The sequence below is a fragment of the Phyllobates terribilis genome, unplaced genomic scaffold, assembly GCF_046119375.1.
Source record: "Phyllobates terribilis strain yellow unplaced genomic scaffold, ASM4611937v1 Scaffold_4__5_contigs__length_816908805, whole genome shotgun sequence".
Lineage (NCBI taxonomy): Eukaryota > Metazoa > Chordata > Amphibia > Anura > Dendrobatidae > Phyllobates > Phyllobates terribilis.
Window position 1 is genome coordinate 399,938,991 of NW_027362764.1, and position 12,269 is coordinate 399,951,259.

Genomic DNA, 12,269 nt, shown 5'->3' on the forward strand with positions numbered 1-12,269 from the left:
ACGGGATAAATAGTAAAATATCAATATTTGCAGATGACACAAAGTTATGTAAAACAATTAATACAAAAGAGGACAGTGCAGACCTACAGAGGGATTTGGATAAGCTGGGTAGGTGGAGCATTAAATGGCAAATGAGGTTTAACGAGGAGAAATGTAAGGTCATACATATGGGAAGGAAAAATGGAAGTCACCAGTACTCACTGAATGGGAAATCATTGGGGAATTCAGAGATGGAGAAGGACTTGGGCATCTTGATTGATAGCAAACTAAATTGGAGTGCCCAAAGTCAGGCCGCTGCTGTAAGGGCAAACAGGGTAATGGGATGTATCAGAAGAGGTATAGCTGCAAAGGATGAGAACATTGTTCTTCCACTGTACAAAGCACTGGTCAGACCACACTTGGAATACTGTGCTCAGTTATGGGCCCCAATATATAGAAAGGATATAAATGAGCTTGAAAAGGTACAAAGGAGGGCAACAAAATTAATAAGGGGAATGGAGGGACTGCAATACCCAGAGAGGTTGGCAAAACTAGGACTATTCAGCCTGGAAAAGAGAAGGTTGAGGGGGGACATAATAAATGTGTACAAATATGTTAGGGGACAGTATAGAGACCTTGCCCGGGATTTGTTCAAAAGGAGGGATATTACGGTAACAAGAGGGCATTCACTAAGACTGGAAGAGAAAAGGTTTCAGCACCAGCATAGGAAGGGGTTCTTTACGGTAAGAGCAGTGAGAATATGGAATTCACTGAGTGAGGAGACGGTAATGTCGGATTCACTAAACCAGTTCAAGCGGGGACTGGATGCTTTTCTAGATACCAGGCAGATTTCAGCATATACTTAAAAATAGAATAAAATAGTAGGTTGATACAGGGATTTATTCTGACTGCTGGTTTCAGAGTCGGGAGGGAATTTTTCCTCAGGTGAAGATTGGCTAAATCATTTGGGGTTTTTGCCCTCCTCTGGATCAACTTTAGCAATTACAGAACTAACAGGTCGAACTTAATGGACGCAAGTCTTTATTCGGCTTTACTAACTATGTAACTATGTAATTTTGAAGTCGACCATTTTGAATCCAACTTTATTTTTTTCAATGGGAAGAGGGTCATGTGACACATCAAACTTATTGAGAATTTCATAAGAAAAACAATGGTGTGCTTGGTTTTAACGTAACTTTATTCTTTCATGAGTTTTTTACAAGTTTATGACCACTTATAAAATGTGTTCAAAGTGCTGCCCATTGTGTTGTATTGTCAATGCAACCCTCTTCTCCCACTCTTGACACACTGATAATAACACCACAGAAGAAATGCTAGCACAGGCTTCCAGTATCCGTTGTTTCAGATGCTGCACAACAGTTTAAGATGGCACTGGTCTCTGCTGTTACAGGCAAATGAGCCTCCTGAGCCCACTACATACTTGCATACATGGGGTTACAATTTCTTTGTACTATCTAGGATTATTTCTTGCAGTAATAAATGGAAAAGGGTAATTTTTTTTCCTTTTGTATCCATTCCCCAACATGTAATAAAGGAGATTTTTAGCCATGGAATGAGTTCCACAGCTTTTTCCTTTTTAACTTGAAATGCAGCTGAAATCAGTGTGATTGCTCCTAACCGCGCAGGATTGCTGTTATTGCCCCTAATACTGCTCAGCGTATGACAGCAAGGTTCAGCCGCAATATAAAAATCATGCCTGGCAAGTTTGCCACAGTCATTTCAGCCACAAGATGTGACCACAGTTGTAGTAGTAGATGACTTACATCTAACACTTGGGTGTGTTTTTCAGATATAATCTCTGTATTCTCCACGGATCTTGGTGGTCTGTTATCCTCATCATGATGCCCGGAGAGACCCACTCAAAAACGGCTGGCATTGCTTCAGAGGCAGCAGGGTCCTGTCAGAACTGTACAACTTTGCAACAGGTATCTCATACTTATCCAGTGCTCGTCAGTATTATTTTCTGGAAAGGGTAACAGGTTTGGGCCTTTACGCCCATGGCAAAATTATTTCTTTTTTTTTTAATGAACGCCTATGACACACTTACTGATTAAAATGGCGCAGATATTATTTATTTTTTGCAGCTCTGATTTAAGGGATATTCCTATTTTAGTAAGTATTGGTGTATTGCTGACACTGTACATCCCATTTTCTCTCTTTTCTTCACGTATATAAAATTGCCATCAACTTCTCGTACTACCTCGTAGAAGAGTGTGCTCTTCTATACTCTGAGACAACACCCCTGAAGATTTATCCACAATCCGCAATGATTAATTTAGCACTTATGACCATCTTGTACCTTTCCCTGCTCGCCACTTGCATTCAATTCCGGCTGCGTCTGCCTATCCAGACACTACAAATGCAAAAGAGAGCACTTCAGATTAGGGGTGAACAAATTACCATATACTCCTGGCCTATACTAAGCCCCCCAGCATTGGCAAAGAGAGATGTCTGTCGGAGACCTGCATTAAACCAGAGGAGGAGTCCTGAGGAAATAATTTGCATATTCCCACTGCATTTTGGGTTAAGTGACGAGTCTCCGCGAGCTCAAAGAACACTGGATTTTGGCCGTTGGAGCTGAAAGGAGGACATCGGTAAACCGCGCGCCGGAATTTTGGAGCATTTTTCACTGTTTTCATAACACATTAACAATAAGAACATGGAAGAGTCCAGGAGCCATTTGGTGAGCTGCATATCCTGCTACATGTTCACAGACATGCCAGTGGAAAAGCCAAACTTCACATGCCAGAAATGCAAGCTTGTGTCCCTGTTGGAGGAAAAGTTGCGAAATCTAGAAGAGAGGTTAACTACCTTGAAAATCATTAAGGAAGGTGAAGAGTTCTTAGACAGAGCAGAATTATCTCATGATACAGAAAGAGAAGAAATTCGAACTGCACCTGACGAAACAGAGGAATGGAAGCATGTGACCCACAGAAGCAGGAGGATCGAGAGGCAGTCAGCACCCATACTGCTCAGGAACCAGTACCAGGCTCTCACGCAGGAGAACCACGAAGAAATACAAGATAAGACTTTGCCCACAATGAATAACCTTGTAAACCCTCAGAATCCTCCTGGATGGAGAAAGAAAAAACGGAGAGTGGTGGTCATGGGGGATTCCCTGTTGAGAGGAACAGAGGCCGCTATCTGCAGACCAGACATAACCTCAAGAGAAATGTGCTGTCTTCCAGGTGCAAAAATTAAAGATGTGTCTGACAGGATATCAAGACTCTTCAGACCTACAGATCACTACCCATTCCTGCTAATACATGTCGGGACAAATGACACCGCAAGAAAGGACCTGGAAATCATCTGCAGTGACTTTGAAAACTTAGGCAAGAAAGTGAAAGAATTGGGAGCGCAGGTGGTCTTCTCATCCATCCTCCCAGTGGATGGCCATGGAACAATGAGGTGCGATAAGATTTTACAGGTGAACAACTGGCTACATCGATGGTGCCGTCAACAAGGATTTGGATTTCTGGATCACGGAATGAATTACCTATATGATGGACTACTTGCTAGAGATGGGGTGCACCTTACGAAGACTGGAAAATGTGTATTTGGAAGTCGCCTTGCTACACTCATCAGGAGAGCTTTAAACTAGAACAATGTGGGATGGGAAGCAAAAGGCTAGAAAAATCTATACAGCTGACAAATACTATTGGGATCTCTGCTATTGGAAGTGGAAAGGAAGAACAAAGACAAAAAAATCTAAATAATAAAAATATGGGAGGAAGAGAAACCAATCACAAACGAAAATGGTTTTATACAAATGCACAAAGCACGGGCAACCAACAAGGATAATTGGAACTACTAACGCAGGAAAAGAAATATTATGTCATTGGAATCACTGAAACTTGGTGGGACGATACACATGATTGGAATACAAGGCTAAAAGGATACAACTTATTTGCAAGAAACAGACTTGATAAACGAGGAGGAGGTGTCGCTTTGTATGTTAGAAAATTTTATATCTGCACAGAGATTGAAGCAGAGAATGGGAGTTCTGTGGAAACTGGGTAAGAATACAAGAAGAGAACAGAAAGAACACCATTGTAGGCATTTACTACAGGCCACCTGGGCAAGCTGAAGATATGGATGAACTCTTTATGTATCAAATGACAAAGTTCTCCAAAAAATATGACGTAGTGGTCATGGGAGATTTCAACTATCCAGACATTTGCTGGGAATCTCTCTCAAATAAAACTAACAGGTCAAGCAAATTCTTATCCTCTCTTGCTGATAACTTTATCTTCCAAAAGGTAGGGGAGAAAACAATGGGATCTGCTACTTTGGATCTAATCCTTATAAACAAGGAGGAAATGGTTGAGGAGGTAAAAGTGGCTGGGACCCTAGGAGGCAGCGATCATGCTATTATAGAATTTTGGATAACTAGAGGAGGAAGACATGTGAAGACTCAAACTTCAAGGTTAGATTTCAGAAAGGCAGATTTTAAGCAACTCAGAAAGAGAATAATAGGGATCCAATGGTTGGATGTCCTTAAGGACAAAAATGTCCAGGAAGGATGGGAAATTTTTAAAAATGAGATTCTCAAAGCACAATCGTTAGCAATCCCGAAAAGTAGGAAGAATGGGAAGCATTTAAGGAAACAGGATGGATGAGCACAGAACTTAAACACATGCTAAAAAGAAAGAAAGAAATGTTTATCAAATGGAAAGAGGGAGGCATATCTAAAGATTATAATGCAGTCTGCAGAACCTGCAGGGCATGTATCAGGTTAGCTAAAGCTGACAATGAATTAAGGCTTGCAAGAGATGTCAAAAGCAATAAAAAAAGGATTTTGGGGGTATGTCAAAAGTCAAAGATGCTATAGGATTTTTACAGGATGAAAATGGTGAAATGGTAAGAAAGGATGTTGAGAAGGCCGAACTTTTTAATTCCTATTTTGCATCAGTTTTCTCTCAGAAAGAAAATGTAATATCAACTGATCTTCACTGTCCTATTAAAGGAATAGAGGAATCCAGGTGATCTGTAAACAGACTGTGAGGGAATATTTAGCTAACATAAATGAGTTCAAGTCTCCAGGTCCAGATGAATTACACCCCAGAGTACTAGAGTACTGAAGGAGATCGTAGAAGAAATTTTAGAGCCACTCTCCATAATCTTTGAAAATTCTTGGAGAACAGAAGACTGGAGAAGAGCAAATGTTGTTCCTATCTTCAAAAAGGGGAAGAAGGTGGACCCAGGGAACTATAGGCCGGTGACAACATATAAACCTATAAAGATACCACTTTGAAAAGTGAGATCAGTCCCAAATTTCATAATAAACCCAAGAGCAAAGAATTCCCAAATCTATATAACTCAATAGATAATAATATATCTTCATTATTAAGAGCAAGCAGGAATTCAAAAAAACTGTGGGGTCAGTTTTATGAAAAAGTATTACATTTTATTCGATATAATATAAATATACAGCACAAAAGATAATGTAAAAAGGTTTGAAATGAGAAGATACTGTGACAACACTATGGAGAGGATGATGGAATATCTACCATAGTGAAAGAAATAGAGAAACACACTGGGTCCCCAATCATATAAACAAGGTATCCTAATAGTTATATTGGACCAAGGAATACACTGGAATATTATTATTATTAGTTGGATATATGTCCCCAATCTGTCAGAAAATAAGTGCAGCCCGATCCTGTCCTGTCCTATCTCTAATATGTCCCAATTAATGACTAAGAGAATCTGAAAGGAAGCTCACTCTGCTCCATCTATTATCATGACACAAGGTAATTCCTATCCTTTCAGATGCTCAAAAAAAGAGTTGTAAAAAAAAACACAAAAAATAAACTACAATTATTTGAATGTAAGCAAAGTGTTTTTTTTTTTTAGACGTTTCAAAGCTTGCTCTTCACATGTGTTGAGCTGCAGGGTCTAAATATTGCAGGTCCAACTAGAACTCCTTGCGGGATGGACAGGGTGCATATGTTACAGGACATGAAGCGGGACTGTTAATGGGACTACCTGCAACAGCAACATTGCATAAATGGATATCGGATATGATAAAATAGATATTCAGCACGTTTAGTGAAGTTTTCAATGAGAACCAAAAGGTCACTAACGGTACCCAATATATAGACACTGCATGGAACTGGTTTAGGGTTTACGAAGGCCAGCCCGAAAATTAATCCAGCCAAAGTCAAATAGTAGTCCTTTCTAGCCCTCCAGTGTACTCAATTAGCTTCTTATTTCCACATTTATGGCATCCATGTATCAGAGAGAACCTGCTTAACAACTTATCACGTGTGTGTCTCTGGTGGTACAAGCTGGGCAATGAATTGACATATGTTCCTAAACAGTGTCCCTTCTCTAGGGCTACTAGTATTATTTCATCTCCGAGCCTCTACGACTGTGGGCTCATGCTGTATAAATCACCAATAGTTTCCAAAACTATTTCAATTGTATGGGGTTTCCTCTCTTCTGGTAGCTCAGGAGTTAGCCATGTATTTCTACTTTCCCTTGGAAACAATGCCTGTCCTTTCTGTGTTCCATATTGACCATGGAGTGTGCTATTGCAGCTTACCTACATTGAAGCCATTGTCACTCAGCTGCAATACCACACACAACCTACCGACAGGTGTGGAGCTCTTATATTATACTTGACATCTCATTTGCATTTAGTAGTTTTAATTTGTAATTTGGCAAAATTCAGTTGAAACTTAACAATGTTAATCCGCTTACAAGTTATGGTAGAAATGCATGGGGCTGTGATTTCATAATTCTCACCATGATTGTACATCTGTTTTCATCTATTTTAACTCTTCTAATTACAGAGTCTGAATGAGTGTGTTGCAGCTTTGATTGGACTGAAGCAAAAAATCATAGACTCTGAGTAAGTGTATTAACTGCATTCACGAATGTGTATTTGTTGTCTCATACCCTTTTGTTGGCTTAATATGCCAGTAAATTACTCCAGTCTAGTACAGGAGATGACCAGCTATTTGTTCCAAATTTCATAAAATCGCATAACTCATTTGTCTCCTTTTACCTGACAGTCTGCGAATAAATTTAGGTTAGGCTTGGTTCACACTAACATTTACTATTTAATTTGATGATCTGATTTTTTTTCTGTAGAAAAATACGCAAAAACTGATGAAAAGCCTCAATGGCAAACAGATATTTACATGTAAATCTATGCAGAAAAAAATAAACAAATTAAAACACAGATTACAGCGCACTTTTCATGAGCACAAAAGCGCTGCTAGATGAACGCATATCTGTTTAAAAAAAAATTATTTCTACCACTCATTGACTTTAATAAGGTTAATAACTGATAGGTTACATTCCATTTTTCTACTTCTAAAACAGAGGAGAAAATTAAATATAGAATGCTAGTGTGAAGCCCGCTTTAGGCCAAGTTCCCAAAATGGGTTTTTGGTGAGTTTTTTTGGTTCTGCGTAAACAAACGAAGCGTCTTACAGTTTGAGAAAAGTGAATGGGATTTTTAGAAATCTGTGATGTTTTGTTTTTTTTGTCATGCAGCATAAACTGATCTTCAGTTCGTGTTTGATATCCTCACAATGCCAACTTCTCTTGTGGGTATGCTGAGTTTTATGTACGGATTTTCCCCATAGAATTACATTAAATCCGCAAATGCATTTTAAGTGTGTTTCTGCAGCGGTGAAGCACTGAAAACACATGTAACCCGCATATGACTGCATCAAATACCAGGAAGAATCACAAGCAAAGCAGGTCAATTTAAAACACGACATTAAAAACACACTGAAAAAAATGCAATTGACCTAATTTTCTAATGGTGCAGAAAATCTGCAGCATCAAAAACTCCCCAAATAATCATGGGAATGTAGCCTTAATAATGTGAAATGTAAAATGTACAGTAATTCGCAGCTTTAAAAGCATAAACTTGGGTCAATACAGGTCCGTAGTCCATGAAAAATGCGTCTTGTTCATTGATGACCATTTTACTCAGCAAATGCACAATCCTGATCTAAACACAGCATTAACTGTATCAGAATTTAAGTTTCAGTGGAATGAGATTGTTGTATTTTTGCCTTCAATAATAACGTTTTATCTGTTTTCCAGCCAGCTACTGGCCGAATACCAGCAGAAGTGTGATGATATCCTTTCTTCTCATATATATTTGTTGTACCTAATGTTGCTGATTATAGAAAAGCCTTATATGATAGCACTACATGTATATTGTTAACTTCTTTCAGGGATGCCCACTATATACAGTACAGACCAAAAGTTTGGACACACCTCATTTAAAGATTTTTCTGTATTTTCATGACTATAAAAATTGTACATTCACACTGAAGGCATCAAAACTATGAATTAACACATGTGGAATTATATACTTAACAAAAAAGTGTGAAACAACTGAAAATATGTCTTATATTCTAGGTTCTTCAAAGTAGCCACCTTTTGCTTTGATGACTGCTTTGCACACTCTTGCCATTCTCTTGATGAACTTCAAGAGGTAGTCGCCAGGAATGGTCTTCCAACAATCTTGAAGGAGTTCCTAGAGATGCTTAGCACTTGTTGGCCCTTTTGCCTTCACTCTGCGGTCCAGCTCACCCCAAACCATCTCGATTGGGTTCAGGTCTGGTGACTGTGGAGGCCAGGTCATCTGGCGTAGCACCCCATCACTCTCCGTCTTGGTCAAATAGCCCTTACACAGCCCGGAGGTGTGTTTGGGGTCATTGTCCTGTTGACAAATAAATGATCGTCCAACTAAACGCAAACCGGATGAAATAGCATGCCGCTGCAAGATGCTGTGGTAGCCATGCTGGTTCAGTATGCCTTCAATTTTGAATAAATCCCCAACAGTGTCACCAGCAAAGCACCCCCACACCATCACACCTCCTCCTCCATGCTTCACGGTGGGAACCAGGCATGTAGAGTCCATCCGTTCACCTTTTCTGCATCGCACAAAGACACGGTGGTTGGAACCAAAGATCTCAAATTTGGACTCGTCATACCAAAGCACAGATTTCCACTGGTCTGATGTCCATTCCTTGTGTTCTTTAGCCAAACAAGTCTCTTCTGCTTGTTGCCTGTCCTTAGCAGTGGTTTCCTAGCAGCTATTTTACCATGAAGGCCAGCTGCACAAAGTCTCCTCTTAACAGTTTTTGAAGAGATGTGTCTGCTGCTAGAACTCTGTGTGGCATTGACCTGGTCTATAATCTGAGCTGCTGTTAACCTGTGATTTCTGAGGCTGGTGACTCGGATAAACTTATCCTCAGAAGCAGATGTGACTCTTGGTCTTCCTTTCCTGGGGTGGTCCTCATGTGATCCAGTTTCTTTGTAGCGCTTGATGGTTTTTGCAACTGCACTTGGGGACACTTTCAAAGTTTTCCCAATTTTTCGGACTGACTGATCTTCATTTCTTAAAGTAATGATGGCCACTCGTTTTTCTTTACTTAGCTGCTTTTTTCTTGCCATAATACAAAATCTAACAGTCTATTCAGTAGGACTATCAGCTATGTATCCACCAGACTTCTGCACAACACAACTGATGGTCCCAACCCCATTTATAAGCCAAGAAATCCCACTTATTAAACCTGACAGGGCACACCTGTGAAGTGAAAACCATTTCCGGTGACTACCTCTTGAAGCTCATCAAGAGAATGCCAAGAGTGTGCAAAGCAGTCATCAAAGCAAAAGGTGGCTACTTTGAAGAACCTAGAATATGACATATTTTCAGTTGTTTCACACTTTTTTGTTAAGTATATAATTCCACATGTGTTAATTCATAGTTTTGATGCCTTCAGTGTGAATGTACAATTTTCATAGTCATGAAAATACAGAAAAATCTTTAAATGAGAAGGTGTGTCCAAACTTTTGGTCTGTACTGTATACTTTTGGAAAAAAAATATTCATCAGTGTAAGCGCTCATGCAGACGTCCGTGAAGCTCTGTCCGAGCACGAACCACAATGCACACACAATCCATGGGTCTCCTAACCCGAGCTCCTAAGCGTCATAGGCATATATGAGGCTGTCATGTTCGGATCAGGAGACCCACAAACAGTCCATGGATTGCGGTCAATGTTTGGACAAAGCTTCACAGATTTCTGCATGGGCCCTTGTTGAGGGCTGAAATTCAAATCTGTTGCCTTTCCGTTATACTTCTTATTAGGCCGATCTGCTCCCCTGTGAATCTGAATCAGATGTTCTGTAGCAGTATCTAAGTGATGTAATATAACTCACATCTGTTGTCAAATAGAACACATCATCGTGGTTTCCCCTTATATGTAAAAGCATCTGAGGAAACAGGCCTCGAACCATTAGTGAACCTTAAAGGGGTATTCCCATGTCCAAGATCCTTTCCCAATATGTAGCAGGTGTAATAATACATATTGGAGCATATACCTTGAATTAGAAATGTAGTATAGTTTTTCTGATTCTCTTTGCCTCTTTCCTCATATACAGGCATTACAGAATCTTAGGTATCCATGGTTACGTCCACTGATATAGTGACAGCTAGTTGCTACTGGTTGTAACCATGGATACCTAAGGTTCTGTATTGCCTGCACATGAGGAAAGAGACAGAGCGAATCAGAAAAACGATACTACATTTCTAATTGAAGGTATATGCTAATATTATTACACCTACTACATATTGGATAGGATCTTGGACATGGAAATACACCTTAATTAGTGTAATGTACCACCCGGTTATTTTATACAAGTTCACCTGACGTTTCATCTAGTGAGACGAGCTATTGGAGATGAGGATCTGTTCATCATTTTGGAAATTTGAAAACACTGCTAGGTCAAAAGACTTAACAAAAAATGTCTGTGCATTCTTGATTAGAAGTCCATAGCTGCTGTAACTACTTACTTAAATCCAGCTGCAAGAGAGAAGAGTGTGTGAAAACTCAGGAGCACTACTGACTAATAGAAGAATTCTACCGCATATAATAGAAGAAATATACAGCCGCACCATGATTGAACATGAAGGGGGAATTAATCCAGACTAGCATTTCCGACACCAGACTTGATCATTATCCTGTTGGAGTTAGAGGCTCCAAATTCATTGAGAGGTGCCCGCATTTGATGAAAATCTAGTGCATCTATACACTGTGCACCCTAATCAGAAGTGTACTAGCTGGAGTAGATCACTGCTATATTTTCCGTCACTTTCTGGCATATATTATAGTGAATCAAACAGGGTGCGTGGCCAACTGGCTCCGCACATGATCACTAGAATTTAATGTCAGAAAGCTTATCATTTTAAGTAGAAAAGTATTAGGTCAGCGCAGAAACAACAAAAGTAAAAACATTTATTCACCAGTTTTCTGACGTAAAAGAAATGGTGAATGTCCCCTGTAGAGTGCGAAGTAAAGCCGTGTTCTTGTTACTTGACATCCATCGACCGCGTCCAGTAAAAAATACACCACAAAGATGTAACAGCATGTTGTACTTATGTTGCTTTCCCTTTGTAGATTTAAACTATTTTATGCCTTGTTGATTTGGTGCTATGTTATTTTTAAATATCTGTCTTAGTGGTTTCCTTAGCTAGAGTATACATCTTCAATATGCTGAAAGGTAATCACTTTTCTTTATTTACTTGCAAAATATGTGGAATCCATCGTGTATACTACTATTTCCAATAAGAACAAAACTGTACCTCTTCCTTTCTTTTGAGACTATGGGGCCGATTTCATCAAAGCTTTTACACTACAAAAGTGGTGTAAAAGCTTTGAAAAGTCAATTTTTTTTGCACAATGTGGAGTTGAGCAAGAATGTTGTGACTTTTGCCATTTTCATGCTACTTTGGATCATCTATGCCAAAATGAGAGGAGCCAGGGAGGGAACGTGGCTATGCCTCCCATTGAATCCATCAAATCTGGCACAGTGCACTGGGGCACACACACTAACTAGAGGCATCAAAATCATTAATGAATTTGGCGCTGTGTACTCTATGAAGACTAGCATAGTGTGAGCATATGCTATGCCAGTATTGATGAATTGGCCCCTATATCTATTAAAAAAATGCACAATAATTTTAGCTATAAAATAAAGTGTTTAACAACTGTCATGTGCAAGTGCAGCAGTTCCTGCCCCAAGTACTATAGCTCCTTGAACATTTATTCATTATTTGTTTATCATAATTAGAGGGGTTGGCCAGTGAAATAAGTAATCACCTATCCATAGATTAGGTGATCAGTTATTGAGCACTGGGTGTCTGACCACTGGAACTCCCACCGATTGGCAGGTGGGGCACTTTTATCCTCCCTAGAAAGGAGATGTAGTATGCATGATTGACCTCAGCTCCATT

General features: G+C 39.6%; 1 protein-coding gene across 1 annotated transcript in view; it reads left to right on the top strand.

Moving 5' to 3' along the window:
* The window catches only part of ICE1 (interactor of little elongation complex ELL subunit 1), a 99,162-nt gene that overhangs the window by 22,731 nt on the left and 64,162 nt on the right, over positions 1 to 12,269 (top strand). Inside the window, exons 2-5 of the mRNA XM_073678503.1 lie at positions 1,790 to 1,925; positions 6,798 to 6,856; positions 8,068 to 8,102; positions 11,518 to 11,536. Of these exons, the coding sequence (XP_073534604.1) occupies positions 1,839 to 1,925; positions 6,798 to 6,856; positions 8,068 to 8,102; positions 11,518 to 11,536 (200 nt within the window). The 5' untranslated portion in view covers positions 1,790 to 1,838. The remainder of the gene's footprint in view (positions 1 to 1,789; positions 1,926 to 6,797; positions 6,857 to 8,067; positions 8,103 to 11,517; positions 11,537 to 12,269) is intronic.